The sequence below is a fragment of the Xyrauchen texanus genome, chromosome 20 (assembly GCF_025860055.1).
Source record: "Xyrauchen texanus isolate HMW12.3.18 chromosome 20, RBS_HiC_50CHRs, whole genome shotgun sequence".
NCBI lineage: Eukaryota > Metazoa > Chordata > Actinopteri > Cypriniformes > Catostomidae > Xyrauchen > Xyrauchen texanus.
The window spans coordinates 42,104,767-42,123,409 of record NC_068295.1 but is presented as its reverse complement, the minus strand read 5'-3'; the positions used below and the strand labels follow the sequence as shown (position 1 = coordinate 42,123,409).

General features: G+C 39.0%; 1 protein-coding gene across 4 annotated transcripts; it reads right to left on the bottom strand.

Moving 5' to 3' along the window:
* Positions 1 to 2,376: 2,376 nt before the first annotated feature.
* On the bottom strand, positions 2,377 to 7,400 carry LOC127660466 (kelch-like protein 31). 4 transcript variants are annotated; one of them, XM_052150723.1, is made up of 5 exons: positions 7,296 to 7,400; positions 5,025 to 5,067; positions 3,713 to 4,915; positions 2,905 to 3,625; positions 2,377 to 2,809 (listed from the first exon to the last, which is right to left on the bottom strand). In XM_052150723.1, the coding sequence occupies exons 3-5, from the start codon at positions 4,885 to 4,887 to the stop codon at positions 2,786 to 2,788; spliced, it is 1,920 nt and encodes a 639-aa protein (XP_052006683.1). In that variant the 5' UTR covers positions 4,888 to 4,915; positions 5,025 to 5,067; positions 7,296 to 7,400; the 3' UTR covers positions 2,377 to 2,785. The 4 variants fall into 4 exon arrangements, with proteins under 4 accessions (XP_052006683.1, XP_052006684.1, XP_052006686.1 ...); XM_052150724.1 differs by having other exon boundaries at positions 5,025 to 5,134; positions 7,296 to 7,382; XM_052150726.1 differs by having other exon boundaries at positions 2,377 to 3,625.
* Between the last annotated feature and the right edge of the window lie 11,243 nt (positions 7,401 to 18,643).

Genomic DNA, 18,643 nt, shown 5'->3' with positions numbered 1-18,643 from the left:
GACAGACAGCTTGCTGCTACAATCTTAGTTTAGCCCAGTAGATGAGAGGGTCACCTCAATAATACTTTGGCAGAGGGAAAAGCTCTGACTGTGGTCTGTGCCTATGCATCAAACTGCAGTTCAAATTATTTGGCCTTGGAGACCATAAGTGGGGCCCTGGAGGGGGTGCCATGTGGAGACTCCATATTTCTGCTGGGCGACTTCATCGCCCATGTTGGCAAAAACAGAGAAATCTGTTGGCAATGACAGAGAAATCTGGAGGGTAGATAGTGAGAGGAACAGCCTGCTTGATCTGAACCAGAGCAGTGTTTTGTTATTGGACTTCTGTGCTAGTAATGGATTGGCCATAACAAACACAATGTTTGAACATAAGGATGTTCATAAGTGTACTTGGTACCAGATCACCTAAGGCCAAAGGTCAATGATCAACTTCATTGTCGTATCATCAGACCTGTGGCCATTTTTTCGGAAACTCAGGTAAAAAGAGAAGCTGGGCTGTCAATTAGTCACCACCTGGCACCAGGATTGGATGAGATTCAACCTGAGATGCTGAAGGTCCTGGATGTTGTTGAACTGTCATAGCTCGCATGCCTTTTCAGCACTGCATGGAGTTTGGGGACTGTACCTCGGGATTGGCAGACAGGTGTGGTGGTTCCAATTTTTAAAAATGGGGACAGGAGGGTGTGTTCCAACTATCAAGGGATCACACTTCTCAGTCTGCCTAGGAAAGCTTATGCCAGGGTCCTGGAAAAGAGACTCCGGCCATTTGTTAACCCTGGATTTAGGAGGAACAATGCAGATTCTGTCCCAGTCATGGAACAGTGGATTAGCTCTTCACCATAATGCAGGTCCTAGAGGGGGTGTTGGAGTTTTCCCTTCCAGTTTACATGTATTTTGTGGACTTGGAGAAGGCATTTGACTGTGTCCCTTGTGGTGTCCTGCAATAGTATTGGGTACTGGGGCCGCTGGTGCGTGCCATTCGAATCCCTGAATAAACGTTGCGAGAGCTGTGTTCGCATTAAGTCAGGCTTTCCCAAGGGACATTCCAAGGGACAGGGCTGTCCCTTGTCACCAGTCCTGATATTCATGGACAGGATATCAAGGCGCAGACAAGGTGTTCCTTTTTGGGGCCTAAGCATTCCTGCTATTTGCAGATGGCGTGGTCCTGCTGGCATCATCAGGCTGTGACCTCCAGCATGCACTGGGGTGGTTTTCGGCTGAGTGTCAAGCAGTTGGGATGAAGGTCTGCACCTCTAAGTCTGAGGTCATGGTCAAAGTAATCCATTCAACTCCAGTGGTTTAATCCATGTTTTGTGAAACAATCGAATACATTGTGGGTGAGAACAAATCAAACTGTAACTTCTTTTTTTATCGTACATCTATTGCCATTGCAGTCTCTAGACTTGATCATGATTTCAAGCTCAGTTACACTTTATAGTGCTTGACGCATGCACAAAGCGCTAGATGGCACTAGGAAGAGTAATCATACTTGAAATCATGATCACCAGACTGCAGATGTCAAGTTTCAGTGATAAAGGAGTTACATTTTGGTCTGTTCTCATCCCAAACTGATTGGATTACTTAAAAATGCATGGATTAAATCACTGGAGTCTTATAGAATGCTTTTATGCTGTCTTTATGTGCTTTTTAGCTTCAAAATTACTACAGAGCTGAGATGTTGTTCTAACAATCTTTGTTTGTGTTCAGCAGAAGAAAGAAAGTCATACACATCTGGGATGGCATGAGGTTGAATATATAATAACTAAATCTGAACAATGGAATACGTGGGGTGTGTTTTTAAACAGCCATTTTTTATTTCCTTTCTATAAAAGATGGATCCTGACACAAAATAAAAAAGTTAAATAAAATTTCTTGCGATTGCTATTTTATAAATCTGAGATTGAGAGATGTGATTATACCTGTATTTCTCACAACTGCAACTTTATTCCTTGCAATAGCGGGATACGATGTCACAGTTACAAGAAATAGAGTCGCAATTGCAAGTTTATATCAAGCATTGGTAACTGTATAACTAGCCATTATGATATATAAAGTTTTTGCAAATATGGTGGCTGTTTAGAAATGTATTGGTCAGAAAAGCAGGTACTCCCATCCAAAAAGCATGGCATTGGCAGAGAGCCACAATAAAAAATAAAACATTATGCTTACAGCAGCTTCAAAGACCTAATTTTGAGCAGAATTAAACATATAGGGTTAAGAACAACCAGCTTGGAAAATGGTAAGTGGTTATTATTGAGAAGACCTTGGGCCATCTGATATGATTGGGGAAAAATGCACATAAACTTAATTCCAGAAGACAAAATATATATTACAAATCCTTCTATATATAGTTAATAAAGATAGATTCCAAGAACAATATATCAACAACAGCAACATTTCTTGAGAACCTTTAATAAATATGCAGTGCTATATTATTTGACAACATGTTTTATGTACAATGGTAAATACAATCCATTGATTTACCTTAAATAAGCAGTATGTTATTAAATGTAATAAAAAAGTATTTTGTGCAGTTGTCGCATATTTATTTAGTATCTAAACACAATGTTTTCCAGCAAGAACATTGAAAATCATGAACCTTCGTCAAACAAAGAATATGTTTAAACTTGAATGCTAGACAGTTCAGGCACAAAATTTATTCACAATTATTTATTCACTCAATCAACAAAACATGCCACCACTGTAAATCATTTTCTTCCCCATTCAGTGTCCTTCATCTTTCACAACATTCTGAGACTGTCATGAAGTGGCATCCACTAATCCACTACACATCTCTGAGAAAATGGATCTTTAACAAATAGTAAGATACAAATTGTTACTAATTTTACAATTAGCAATTCAGCTATATTTCCCAACCACTTTTCATGCTGCTTATATACTGACCGGCGCGGACAATACAGAACTGGCCCTCGACTCCCGTGTCTTGCGTGTGGGGATGGTGACAACACAACATGAGATACCAACCGTAGCCTCTGGCAATTCGTCATCTTCAGTCCATTCGTTAAGATCGGGGTTATACACCTGAATGCATTTTTTATACTTTTTCTCAATCTCATTCCATCCGCCCAGAAGATAAATCTTGTTATTCAAGGTGACGGCACCTGCTGTGCTCACCCCTGTGAGCAAGGGGGCAACATAGCTCCACTGGCCAGAGTGAGGGTTGTAACATTCAACCGGTAAGACGTCTACTCTCTCGCCACGTCCACCCAGTTGGCTGCCGCCAAGAACGTAGGCACGATTTACAACGGTCACAGAACAATGCCATCCTCTTGGGGTGCTTAAACTGTTCTTATCCTGCCAGCTGTTGGTAGATAGGTCATAAGAACATACAGCACGAGAGTACGCGTTGTTAATGTAACCGCCGGTCACCAAGATCTTACCATCGATAACTGTGCTGGCATGGCAACATCTAGGGACTTCCATTGGAGCTTTCATTTGCCATTGGTTTGAAGATGGAACGTAGCACTCAACAGATGCCTGGCAGCCATCAGAATTGCGTCCACCCACAGCAAACAAGAGACCATTGAAGATGTTGAGGCTGAAATGAGTGCGCTTTTGTATCATGTTGGCTAAGTGTACCCATGTGTTAAATCGGGGGTCATATCTGGTGAGAGAAATAGCTATAAGTGATCCATTTCTTCGTAAGCTCACGTGGACTTTTGATAAATGAAAATATTTACAAAAATCTTACCTGGAGAAATTGCTAACGGCATGTTTCGCTTGGTTCCTTGCATCGTTCTGGTCTTCACCACCAGCCACGTAAAGGAAGCCATCCAAAACAGCTGCACACTGGTTGAAGCTCTTTGCGGGCATCTCTGTCAGCTTGTTCCAGACGTTGTCCTCATCTTGGTAGAGAATGTCCTTGCTGAGAGATTTCTCAGTTAAGGCGGGTCGTCCACCCACAGTGAGCAGCACTCGGAGGCCACCACGGACCTTGGTCCTTCTGGACTGCAGGATGTTCTGTTGGTATGGCAACAGATGGTAATTCATGGCATCGACCAGTAGACGGTGGCACTCTGCATCTTGCATCATTCTGGGAACTGTCTGTACATGACTAACAAGGTCCTGAGGTGTGATTGTTCCAAAACGAATGTTGGACAGCAGATCAGAAGCGTACTTCAGCCTCTTTTCGTCAAAGTCTAACCACTTAATTGCAATCTGGAAAGCTGTGAGCTCCGAAGGCAAATGAAGTGAGTCGTCCATGATAAATTCACTGATTTGCTCATAAGTGAGCTTCATGAACTGTTCCATCTCGGAGAACTCTATAAAGTTCTCCCGCATGAACTTCTGCGCTGCTTCTTTTGTCTCCTTCAGATTGTACGTATCAGCAATGTTGACGATGTACATACAGTTCTCCACGCTGATCTCGCGCATCAAGAAATCGCTGCACATCTTCACCAAAGTATGGATCTGCAACAGCATGGCTGCTGAGATTGTGCTGCCAATGGTGTACAAAGACAAGGTCAGCTTTCCAGAATAAGCATATGTGATGACTGTAGCCAAACCAACTGGAGACAAATCGTTGAGGTCAATCTTCTTGAGAGAGGGTTCTTTCCTGATCATATTTTGGATGTACTCACTGCAAGAAGCCATCACAACCTTGTGAACATCAAAGGATTTGGACTTGGTCCCTACGGTTAGATCACAGAGGAAGCTGTCTTGCCTCATGTGGCCTAGACCCTCCAGGAGGTTAGGTGCATAGGCAGCATCAGTGACCTCTGTTGAGATGCAACTAAAGCCATTTCCACCTTCCAAGAGCGTGTTGAGCCCATTAATTTTGTTAGAGGGACTGTCCTCTACCATGATTGTTATCTCATTGATATCAGCTTTGTTCTTCTTAGGGGCCTTGTTCTTTTTGGGTGCCATGACTTTAGTGTTGAGTCACAGCCAAGACCTACAAGGAATAGTGACAATATAAGTGGAAGAACAGATTTTACAACATACAGTATTTTGCACAAATTGTGTAGTCCTAACAGATTTAGTGATCAATCTGAATGCCTTACTTTCTTCCTTGGCACGTGAGGTGTCACCAGAGCAACGATTTTTCTGCACCATGAAAATGTCACAGACAGAACAGTCTTAGTTCAGACAATTCCATCACAGGCTTGGAAATCTTCAAATATAATTGTTTGTTTAAATGCAGTTTTGTTTTTATTATACTTAGATATACATTATTTAAGTTACATGTACATTATTGTATTATATCAATGTTTTAGATGCCTGAACCCATTCCTAAACCTAACCAATTATCATCAACATAAAACTGTGGTGATGGGGGCGTGGCCAAGTGATGTCTGTGGAGAGCGAGGCTGAGAGAGTGATTGTGGTGAGGATTGACATCTGTGGGGAAATCACCTTTTCTATCATCAGAAAGAGAGAAAAAAAAAGTCTTGCCGGCCCCCGAGATACACCACTATATGGTAGAGTGGTGAGAGTGGTGGTGGCGTAGTGGGCTAAAGCACTGAACTGTTAAGCAGAAGGTTGTTGGTTCGACCCCACAGCCACCACCATTGGCACTTAACTCCAGGTTGCTCCGGGGGGATTGTCCATGTAATAAGGGCTCTGTAAGTTGCTTTGGATAAAAGTGTCTGCCAAATGCATAAATGTAAATGTAAAATGTACTCAGCCAACTGGATCACCTCCTTCAGTGCCACCGTCTGGCATCGATGGAGGAGGCGATCCAGTCAGCTGAAGACCATATAGCGGCATCTTTTCTCTGTCTCTCTTTCCTCCCTCTTCCCTGCCTCTCATCCTGTTCTCCAGAAACAGGGAATTCCTTTACTAAAACCCATTCCCTGGGCCATTCATCCCGCTGGCTTCCCCTAACCCCCTCTGCTCTCACTGCAAACACAAAACAGCTGTTAGAGTAGATTTCCCACAGGTGTCAATCCTCACAGCACTCACCCTCTCATCCTCGCTCTCCACAGACGTCGCTCGGCCACGCCCCAGTCACCACAAAAACATGTACATTTATTTACATTACCCTAATATAAAGATGTTTATGGGCACATAACCCGACCCCTACTCCTAAACCTAACCAATTCTCAACAAAGACAAAAAACACTATAAAAGTATTCCAAATGGCCCATGCTGCATTTAAAGTCCTCCAAAGTCACACTATAGCTCCATGTGAGGACCAGAGTCATACTGAATGTTTTAATCACTATAAATCTTCCTCTCCATGAAGGAAGTCCCATCTTATTCAAAAATATTCATCCCAACAGTTGCATGTGGCAGTTACTCACAAGACACAAAAGACCCCCAATGTAGTTTCACAGTGTGTTGCAAAAGGTTATGATTAGCAGAATGTTAGGGAATGAAAATATATTGGGGGAAAATGCAAAGAAAGTGAATAGTGACTGAGGCTGTCATTCCCTAACATTCTGCCTAACATTTTCTTTTGTGTTTCATGGAAGAAAGAAAGTCGTATGTAAGAACATGGGTATGGTGAGTGAATGACTACAGAATTTTCAGTTTTGGGGAACTAACCATTTAAATTATACTATATATTGCACAGTCGGCCACTTTATGCTATAATCAATTCACAACTGAGCAACAGATTATTTTATATTGCTTTATGTATCATTAATTATGTCAATTTGCATAAGACTGTCACTTTCACAAGTTTTTTCAGCATCAAAACAACACATTTTCAGCCAGCCCTCTTAAGTCTGTATAGTGACAGGCCTGGCTCATATTTCAAAACCATGTGTGGGTTTCTCAACGAATACTGACAATATAACAATTAAACCATGGAAACCAAAAGTCATCCATCAAATGCAAAGCTGTATACTAATGCACTTTAAATACTGAAATGAAATCTTAGGAATTGTTATCGCAGCATATCACTTCAGCATTCCTTTCTTTGCACCTGCCACAATTTATCACAAACATGGCCAAGAATAGAAACGAAGTTCAGCACTGCTCTTTTTATAGAGTCCATGCTATTTAAACATGTCCGTTTCAATTCAACAGACATGTTTCAATACTTTAACGAACAAATGTATTTGTAGGCTATAAGTAATTATTACTTTGTGGAAGTTAAAATTGTTTATACTTTCACTGATGGGGCTTTGAGTTTTATTATATAGGAAACCATCTCTTCTGGTGCTTTAAACTTGCCTGAACAACCAATCATGACACTCCAAAACACGTTTAATCTTTAAAGAACTATAAATATCAACCATACAGAACCATATATAAATGTTATTAATAGAAAGAGGGTTTTGCTTAACTTAATGGTATATAAAGATAGTAGCCTATAATGAACTTACCGATGTCGAAATAAAGTTGGTGTAGGAGAAGGACAGACTTGCACCCCCCAAGTTGGTGCGCAGGAGAGAGCGAGACGCTAAACCAGGGGTACGAATAGAGAGCAAATTAACTCCTCCTCTCCTTCTCGTGGAGAGGCGATTGCGCATATAGCCTATAGTGTTGGAGGCCCATTTGGTGTTCCGTTATTTCAGCTAGCCTATAGGTCATAAATAAGAGGGAGTGAAATCCGTTCGATGCACTCTGATTCTGTCAGGGTCTGTTTTGCAAGAAAAAAAAAAGAACAATGAAAGGCTTTAAATGATTTTAAAAGACTTTAAAACGAACAATGCGAGTTGTTACATTGGAACGCGTTCTTGCGTTGAGTCAAAGCTTTACAGCAAGTCAGTCCACTGTCGGCCCTTTTTTGTAGTCATGACATTGCAGCTCTTATCTACTTGAATGGAGAAAGCCCAAAATCTAAAAAATGGTTGGTCAAGATTACGATCAAAGAACATAATTCAAAGCAACAATAAAATCTGACTGTACTGGTGCGTGCCATAAATTGTGATTATTACGCTAAAGAACGCAATTTTCCCAGCGTGTATAGCTAATGCGCATGCGCGTTTTAGAGTTGATTGACAGGTGGTGTCTGTATCTAAAAGGTTTTTAGCCACTGATCTCTATATATAATAATAATTATAGTTGTATATATATATATATATCAGTGTTTTTAGCTCTTTTAACTGTAAGGCGGGACTTTCTTTTTACATCCGTTGTATGCTCAGAGCGCCTAGGTTGAGCGTTCCAATTTCTCCCATTCATTTTAATAGAAGTGGCCCATTTCTGCTAAATAATCTCTGACTGATTGAATCTTTACGCATTTTACAAAGATTGAAGAACTTTTAGCTTTTTTATGTTAAGCATAAAATACTTTTAAACGTAGGCCTATACAAACACAATTATGTAGGCTAAATAAAAAGTAGGCTATTCAGAACAACAGCACCAAAGATGGATGAAACTAAAATGAATAGATAGACAATAGATAAATGTAGGCTATAATTCCGTGAAATCGTTGCCCTTTTTCATAAATAAAAAAGTGATTTTAAAAGTAAAATTCTGTAAGATTTAATCATTCTATCCATCTTTAGTGTTAATAAATTGCACTGTGCCATCTCAAGCGAAATGTAACATTTTAATATATGTTGGGATATATGCTTGTAAAAAGGAACAGGGTTGGCAGTTCATTTAGCCATTAGTATGTTTAAAATTTAATGCTGATATTTCTACAAACCATTTAATGACAATTTAAGGTGGTCCACTTCTGACAAACTTTACAATATATAAGATAAATTGATAAAAGGAGACAATTGTAGGCCTATTTGCCTATTTTTTTTTTCATAAATGGAATTGAATTGGAATTCATTTTAATTGGGGAAGTTATGGTGGTAACATGGTTGACGTAAATTTAGGCACAAAAGCAAAAAAAGTTTAGAGAGAGAGAGAGAGAGAGAGAGAGAGAGAGAGAGAGAGAGAGAGAGAGAGAGAGAGAGAGAGAGAGAGAGTAACAAAAACTAACTTGTATTTTTATTTAATAATAAAAAAAAATCCAAATGAAAATTCTGAAGATTTTTTGAGAGAGGCTGTTTATAGAGCTATGTTGTTTATATTATATGGGTGCGTTTTGTGGTTTGGTGTTGTAGCATCTCAATATAATGAATTCGGTGGATGTTAGATTATGATAGCACAAGTTGCCTGTTTCTGTTAATGAATGGTAGTTCCCATAGATAACAGATAATATAATAGATTCATTATCGCCTTATAGACCTTATTCATAGCGTCATTTGATTTTTGACGTTATTGGAAAAGAGGCTGTGAGAAAAACATTGCCGTTTAAAAATTGTCACATGTCTGTTCAAAAATTGAATGTTTCATAACAGTCCAAAATATCATTTTTACATACGATACATATAATTAAAAAGGTGGTATATTTCTCTACACATGCAGTAAAATTAAGTAATACATTTTTATAAAAAGCGGCGTTCACACGAAGCAAATCTCGTTTATATTTGGTCTGGCCTGTGATGGCTATTGTCAGAAAGGGACTGTTCACTACGCTCTCCGATGCCCTTTGTCTTTCATATAAATTATCTAGTGTGTCTTCAAGAGAACCAGAGGCTTCCCAACAGGATATCCACCTCTCTTTTATAGTCTCCGCCCATATAAAGGTGACGGAAACAAACGCCGAGACTTTTGATAAGTGCAGGTGAAGCACGCGAGGAGGTGAAATTATGGTCGCGGCTGATGTGAAAAATGTTTTGCAGTACAAATGTCAGTTGAACGACTGCACACACTCAAACGATAGCACCTCAAACGTCAACAAGAATGTGTGGTTTCTCAGCTCGCATGTAATTGCCAACAGGTGGCAAGATAAATGATAGGGGTGACTGGGGTTAGTTGTCACAGGGAGAAGTTTTTACAATCGCAGGAGCTATGTGGTTTTGAGTCATACAATTGTTTGGGATGTGGGTTTCAAACACCTCATTCAAAGAAATCTTAAATTAGGATAATAAGTCTGGCCTGGATAAATATCTTCCAATATCATTTCCATATGTCTGTTGGATAAACAACAAGCACACATGCATACATTAAAGCAGGGGTCAAATATACAAGACCGGTAGATTTGAACCCAAATGTTTAACTGTGTTCTAAGGACTTGAGTATTTTTCATTTTTGTACCTCATCAATGTTTTGGCTTTTTACTTTAGACTTAAAAGCTATAAAATTGCATATAAGAAGTTCTTTGATGGTATGCTCTCATTGTGACTACACAACCAGTATCAGAAATGAACTTTTATTTCCATTAAATGGGCAGAAATTGCCTCCTTTTCTTCCACCTAGATTCTTGGGCCTAACAATTGTTTAATAATATAGTACATTAGTTCATGCAACCTTGCTTGAAATCCATAGCAGTGACAGTTATAAGGACCCCTTTGAAAGCAAAGTTAAAATAAACCCATGTGCAACACCACCAACAATTGACATATTTATAATTTTATAGTTTTTCTGGCACCTTCATGGTGTAGTTTTGTAAGGCATGATGGGCTGATAGTTTAAAAAATATATATAACTGTGCACAATCATTATAATTTTCATAACAAACTGAAAATTATAATGTTTCTCTGAATAGAATAGCTTGTGGGTCAGCAGCTGTTGAAAGTAAAGTGGTTGATGGTGGGGCATTTGGCAGTTGAGAGGTGCTCTTTTCTATAAATAATATGGCAGTTGTCTCATGTTGGTTGTCTGTCAATTCAGACCATGAAGTATGGTGGTTAAGGTAGTTACTTTGTATAATTAAGTAATTTACCCAGCAATATGTATGTGGTTTGGTTGCTTATCATTAAAGTATTGTTGTGTTTGATGGGATTCCATAATGCATACATTGACCCCTCCTTTGCACATGCTTGCCATCAGGTATTTTACTACCATGATGGGTGCGACTGCATTGCCCATTTATAGTACCTTGCAAATGGCAGAGCCATGACTAAGGTTTCCCCATACATAGTGCATGGCCAGAGTGCTCACTCAGCAAATCTAGTTTTTTCTTTTTTAGTGAGCCATGTAGCAGGGTGGGACATCTTTTACCATTTATAGAATTTCTGTGTGATTGGTAAATAAACATTAACATAATTATGTGTAACCTGAGGAAGGATGTGCACCTTTCAGAATTGAATTGAGAATGACATTTAAACTTCACATAACTGTAGATTAACTGTACACACAAGTTGTTTTTTAATAATTCTAAAATAATAAATTTTTTAATTGTATTTAAATAACATTTTATTTTTAATAAAAAAAAAAAATCTGTATAAATTACCACATTATCATACACACAACATATGTTATTTCTGGAAACATTATAATATATTAATAATGTAGTCAATTGTTCTTCCAATTTTGTTGAACTAGATCATCTGTTTTTGTTCTACATATCCATCAATTAATATGCGTAATTAGTCAGAACTAATGATTTTTGTTTTTTCGAGGTGAATCACAGCATTACAAACTTTGATTTTAAAGCAAAATTGTATTTGAAAATTGGACAATGGCATAGATACAAGACTGCGTAGTTAAAATCTTTCATGAGGGTATGAACTACAATCCTTGAAGCATTGTGAATGGGGCTGAAAAGATTAGTCAGCGTTATCGACGACAAAAAAAAAAAATTTCATACAAAATGTAGTTGTCGAATAGTTGTTTAATCTCATTTAACGTAACATAAGATCACATTAAACTGTAATGATGACACGTGAGAGCAGCACTGCGGTTCACAACTGTTTGAGGAGAGAAAGAATTACACAGATCACAGTCCAGATGCACTCTCAACTTTCAAACAGTTTCAGGTGATGTAGATCCCAAAATATGAGGAAATTATACAAAAATACAAGAAGCACTCTCAATGTGGAAAATGCGGAGCCGGAGCTCTTTCAAGGAAACACTCCGTTACATCTCAAATGCAGGTATATTTAATGCGTTATAGCTTTATTAAAGTTCAAATAATACGGAAGCAGATCATGTAAATAACTACAAACTCTGAAACTGGCATTTCTCTGTGTGGTCAGCACCTCTTCTATGAGTTGTGTGAATGTCCTGATCTAAGGGGGAGAGATTGAAACTGCATCCGGCTGATGCACACTCTGTCACAGGGTCGCTCATCACTCGAGCACACACACTTAATGCAGCTAGATTATAACATGATGACTCACAACTTATTGAATCATAATATGTGTCACTGTGCATTTCTTATCATAAAGAAAATTGCCAATATGCAGATTTATTAATAAGAGAGAGTTAAAGATGGATTGAAGTGAACTGAAAGGTGAGAGAGGGGTAGTCTTCACCCCATTATGCACTGCAATAAATTGCGTTAATGATTTTATTTTGTTTTGGCTTGTGTTCCAATATAAATATCTAAAACAATGTATATTTACTTTAGCAGCTATACTGCAGAACAATCTGAGAATGTTAAATATAATATTAAAAATACAAATATTTTAAAATATCTAAAAATACATTTAAAAAATAGATGCATTCACCTGAGAAGCAGCATATAAGATATTTAGACTTGCATTTAGAGAATAGATCTTGAATATGAATATATTTAGACTTTACTTAAAAATACACTTATCAAAATACAATTACTGTATATTTAAGACACATATTCATAAAGCAAGTTTAAATATCTTATATGTTGCATTTGGATTACATTTTTTAGTTTTAGACAATTTGAATGGAAAACAAGAGAAAAACACTTGATATCAATAGTAATTTTTGCAGTGAATTTCTTTACTGAATTAAACTTAATAAAAAGTCATTTTTACCCCTTTAATTCAGTGAATGTCATTTAGAGGTATTTTTAAAAGATGATTTTGTCCTCTACTGTTAGTAAGCATGTTTAATAAAACCTTTTAATTCTGGGCTCAAGCTGAATAATTGGTTAAGAGCTAATGATTAATCATTGCAATAATCACCGAATAGTCGAATAATTGTTCTAATAATCGTTAGATAAATTATCAAAATAATTGTAAGTTGCAACTCTAATTGTGAGTAACACAATAAAAATAAAAAACATTGGAAAAATATAAAACTATTAAGTTGTCAATTAGTAGCATAAAAAGAGATGCAGGTGTGTGACATCACACAAACATGTCGGCACCCAGGGAGATATACAAAGTAAAGGAAAAACATTCCCTTTTACTAAGGAAAGATGATATTAATCGAAAATATTATTATTAACTGTATATAGACCAATAGTTTAAGCTGTAAATATGCATATTTCATGTGTCATGATAGTTTTAATTGTTATATGCTGATGTGTATTCACAAATCTGTATATGTCCGTCATAATCATACAGTCCTATTGAATCTAGTTAAAACTGGTTTTGTCAATGGTTCATGAAGAACCTACACATTGCTTCATTGTTAACCAAAGATATGCATTTATAATTACTTTATTATCATAAACATAATTGCATATATATTATATGATTAAAAGATCATTAAAACTGCAGCACTGTACATATCTACAATCTGCTGCTCAAAAGAACCTGGAAGCGTGATTGCCTGTGGCGTGATGTCAGGGTAATTTTATTTATTTAATTCAGCCAATAGTACTATTATATAACCCCCCTTTGTGTTTCTCAGAACAAAAGAAAATCTTTAACACATGGGTGAGAAAAGAGGATCCCATTAATCTATGAATGTCATTGCATTACATAATATATATAATATATATAAACTGGTGGCCAAAAGCCATTGGAATAATGTACAGATTTTGCTGTTTCGGAAGGAAATTATTACTTTAATTCACCAAAGTGGCATTCAACTGATCACCAAGTATAATCAGAACATTACTGATGTAAAAAAAACAGCACCATCACTATTTAAAAAAAGTTATTTTTGATCAAATCTAGACAGCATCACTCCAACACTTTATCCTTGAGTAATCATGATAAATTGATCATTTGATACTAGAAAATAAATTGCCATTACATCAATCTCAGTTGAAAGTTATTTGGTTAATTAAATTAAATTCTCTAGAAACTCATCAGTCAAACATTGTTTTGAGGCAGGGGCGATTCTAGGGTCAGAGCTTTATGGGTGCTGAGCACCCAATGAGCCCACTGCCACCACCCACCCTCTTTTCACACAAAAACAAAAAATATGTTGTGGAGCGGAGGGGGGCGGGGCCGGGTCGGAATATCGCGCGCCTGGTCCCCAATCGGCCTGATGAGGCGCGCGAGGGATAAAGGCGGCCGGTGACGATTGTTCGAGAGAGAGAGAATTACGGGCATGTCCGTCATGTGTGTTTGTTTATGTGTTTTTGAGTTTTCATTAAATTATTATTATTTATATTGACAAGCCGGTTCTCGCCTCCTCCTTGCCCATCCTTTAACTGTTTTACATTGGTGCTGAAACCCGGGAAGGAGGAGAGATGCCCGTCGCAGAGTCCTCGACACTGCCGTCCACCCAGGGGAGCGCCGCTGCCATCTGCCGGGTGACGGAGTAGCCCGACCGCCCGGATGCAGGGTACGGCCGTCGTCCGCGGGGCAAGTGGGGACTGGATACCCCGACCGCCTGGAGCGAGGGAGCCGCTGCAGGGGGCGGAGGAGTGCCCTGCCGTCCCCAGAGACGCGGAGGGGTCGAGGGAAGACCGCCGTACGCGAGGGGAGGAGGGAAGAAACTCTCCGACCGCCCGGAGCGGTAGAGCCGCTGCCAGGGGCGGAGGAGTGTCCCCATTTGCCGCTGGGGGTCGACGGTTTCACTCCGGTTCGCCCGGGGGTGGAGCGGCTGTCGTCCGCCTGAGTGTGGAGGAGTGTTCGAGGACCACGCGACGGTACATCAGAGAACCGGTGAGTGAGCTTTTTCTCTCTCTCCTCTCTCTCTCCCTGTCACACCGTGTTGGCCTTTTCCCTCGCCTATTTTGTTGTTGTTTTTCCCCTCCTGTCTCCTCCCAGGGCGAGGAAGTGGGGATGACCATGCGGGACGCAAGATACACCCCGCCCCAGGGATGGGGGGGGGGTGTACGTCATGCCGGTGGCACCCCGGCCTGAGATAACGCCGGGAGGAATGTAGATGCGGAGGGGGGCGGGGCCGGGTCGGAATATCGTGCGCCTGGTCCCCAATCGGCCTGATGATGCACGCGAGGGATAATGGCGGCCGGTGACGATTGTTCGAGAGAGAGAGAATTACGGGCATGTCCGTCATGTGTGTTTGTTTATGTGTTTTTGAGTTTTCATTAAATTATTATTATTTATATTGACAAGCCGGTTCTCCCCTCCTCCTTGCCCATCCTTTAACTGTTTTACATATGTCTATTGAAAAATAACTTTATCATTTTAACATTGGTTCAACTAACTCCAAAATCCAGATTTTTTCTTTCTTTTTTTTTTAGACCTTTTCAGAGCACCAGCTTAATTGTGAGAGTTCACACAGACAGCCCCCTGTAACAAACACAAAACCTTCTTCACTTAGCTGGTTTTCCTGACCGTTAACTCTATGTGCCTCATTTTGTATCAACAGTCATCAGATTGGTTAGATTAGATTCAACTTTATTGTCATTGAACAAAGTAACAGGTACTTGGACAACAAAATGTAATTCATCTTCTGTAAATTATTTACAAAAAATGGTTCTTGAAAGGCTCTTTTTTGTGTGCCAAACTGAGTATGAGGGTATTGAGACAGCTTTAACTGTTTAGGACCAGTGTCCTTATCCCCTAAGTCTGAACAGCTCTCTTCTGTCTCTGCTGCTTTGGCTTGGTGGTCTCTATGTTGCACTCACTCTGTCTCTTCAATTCTTTCACTAGTCAATTCCCTCTCATCCCTTATGGACTCTCCCTGTTGTTTTCCTCCTCCTTTATTATGAAAAAATGTGGTGTAAAATAATGTTACAAAAAGTAAATGTAATATAGGCTACTTAATGCCAATAAGTTAGTATAGGAGTATGAGTAGTTACTGTTTTGCTTGCCACTATTCACTATATGTCAATTTATTGTTGTTTTTTCCTCACCTGGTTTTTCCTGCATGCTCTCCCTTTCCACTTCTCCATCTCCCTCTCTTTCCCTTGGCACTGACAATCATACACAAATATATTGTAGGCAGGAGAGTTGAGGTCAGTTTGTCATGTCACAAAAATTTTATGGAGACCATTTACAGATTCTAAGGATATGATCAAAAGGCACACAGAGGCGTGTTATTTTAAATGTCTTTATTATTATTATTATTGGGCTTAGAAACTTTTTTAAATCACAAATTCCTTTCACAAGAGAAGCTGTATTCTCCATTGTGGGTTTGAAATAAATAAAATAAATAAAAGCAGGGGACCATTGCCTAGATAAGTAATTTGATACAACAACAGATAGCTGGTTTGCATTATCTGTTACTTTAGCTTAACACTTTTCAGAAGAACAAAAAACAAAAACAAAAACAAGACAGAGGTCATTATGGACTGTCCCTAGTCTCTCACCTGAATCTGTATTTTTTTCTTTCAAAGAACTGTCGTATGTCCATTGCTCACTGGCAGGCCACACACACACACACACACACACACACACACACACACACAAGAGAGAGAGAGAGAGAGAGAGAGAGAGAGAGTAATGCTAGGAGTTCAGGAGTTAAGCCTGGTTCAGGTTAAATCCTCTGTGTGTGAGGAATAAATAAATACAGCAAAAGAAAAACATTAAACTTTATTTTATTGTCTAGTTTGATAGTCAGCCACAACTGAATAATAACAGATATAAATCTAGGAATGAATAACAATTCATTTAAAAAGCCACACTGAGTGTTTTCACACATACTGGTGGTATACAGTGATATGTTTGTTTTACTCTGGTCCAAACACCAGGGCTTCATGTTTCCATGACTACTGACCAGAAAAGACGCACATGATGTCATGTTTACATGACTCCCGATTGTTAAAATGAGTATCAAATTAACGATAAACTTTAACAACAGAGACACACGTACGCACTACACAGGTACGCAGTTTATTTGTCGCGCTGCTGTTTTTGTTTCACGCTCTAGCAGTTAATAAACAGAACTGCATGCGTCTTGCGGAAGGACATTGTAACCGGCGCTACTTCTCTCCGTTTATGACTATGGTCACCCAGGTCCTGTGCTACTCCACAGCGGCGGCGACCCGCTGGACTAAAATAGTCCGAAAATAAACACTTATTATAGGTGTACCATGGTGATTCAGGATACTGACTCCAGTACTCACCGATATGGTTTCGGAATCGGAACAACTCTAGGTAAAAGGAAAGAAGTATGAGACACAGCTTTGGAGCAACTTAGTTGATTCACAACACTTCATAACGGGTTCTCACTCTGCGTGTGTTTCGCGCTGTATGACGGTCGTGCTGAGCGGTGCAGGGACACAGGAGAAGTAGAAGAAGAGAAGAGGGTGACACCATTTGCTAAGCGGGGATGTTTTCATTTTCATCCTTAACACATACATTTTAAACCACAAACTACGGAGTATGTTTTGGACATTATTTAACCTTGTCAAAGACGAACAAACATTTTAGAATAACAAAATTTCTTACTCCAAGTTTTAGGGGTGCTGAGCTGAAGCACCCCTAAAAAGGGACTAGACTCACCCTTGTTTTCAGGAATGAAGGCTTAAAATTGGAAAAAAAAAACCTGAAGATTTCATACAAAGGTGTACACTAAAGACAATGCACAACTGGCTCTAACAAGGACAGAAAGAGATGTGGAAGACCAGATGTACAACTAAACAAGAGGATAAGTACATCAGAGTCTCTAGTTTGAGAAACAGACACCTCACATGTCCTCAGCTGACAGCTTCATTGAATTCTACCCGCTCAACACCAGTTTCATGTACAACAGTAAAGAGAAGACTCAGGCGTAAGGACCTTATGGGAAGAATTGCAAAGAAAAAGACACTTTTAAAACAGAAAAACAAAAAGAAAATGTTTGAGTGGGCAAAGAAACAGATATTGGACAACAGATAATTGGAAAAGAGTGTTATGGATCTTAACCCCATTGAGCTTTTGTGGGATCAGCTAGACTGTAAGGTGTGTGAGAAGTGCCCGACAGGACGGTCACATCTATGGCAAGTGCTACAGGAAGTGTGGGGTGAAATGTCACCGGAGAACAAACTGACAGCTAGAATAACAAGGATCTGCAAAGCTGTCATTGCTGCATGTGGAGGATTATTTGATGAGTGTGTGAGAGGGTGTGTGGTTGTGCGTGTTATTTTTTAAATCAGTGACTGCACTAAATATATATTGACTACAATATTAATTCCTTGGTAGATCTCAGGGTCTTACGTTTTGGTGGAAAATAACTGGGCATAATTGATTTTTTGGGCCAGTGAATTTACACTCCAAAAAATATTTTAAGATTTATACATGTCAACTTCATATTTTTTATAAAATGTTATGTTTAATTTAGTGGAATTTAGTGGAATTGTGTTATGAATTTGAAATGTGTAAATCTTAAAAATACAGTGCATGTATAAAATCATCATACCCCCTATGAAATAGTCACTTATTTGTCTTGCAGCAAAAGTTTTTTCCCAGCTTTATTTATAAATTGTGCCTTACAATACTCTGGTAATCGTAAAAAAAGAAAAACGGTTCCAAAAATGTATTAAGAATAAAAGGGTTTGAAAAGTCACCATACCCCTGGATTTACTACTTTGTAGAGCTACTTTTGCTTTAAATGACAGCCATTAGTCTGTTTGGATATGTCTCTACTAGCTTTGCACACCTAGATTGGGGAATATTTGCCAGTTCTTCCTTGCAGAAATGTTCAAGTTAAGTCAAATTGTGAGGTGAGTGGCGAT

What these genes read in the sequence shown, in the direction of transcription:
- LOC127660466 (XM_052150723.1), bottom strand. Translation starts at nt 4,887, where the DNA reads ATGGCACCCAAAAAGAACAAGGCCCCTAAGAAGAACAAAGCTGATATC. An exon ending in GCCGTTAGCAATTTCTCCAG is followed by an intron (nt 3,626 to 3,712) that starts GTAAGATTTTTG and finishes TTCTCTCACCAG; the next exon opens with ATATGACCCCCGATTTAACA. An exon ending in GTTCTGTATTGTCCGCGCCG is followed by an intron (nt 2,810 to 2,904) that starts GTCAGTATATAA and finishes TATTTGTTAAAG; the next exon opens with ATCCATTTTCTCAGAGATGT.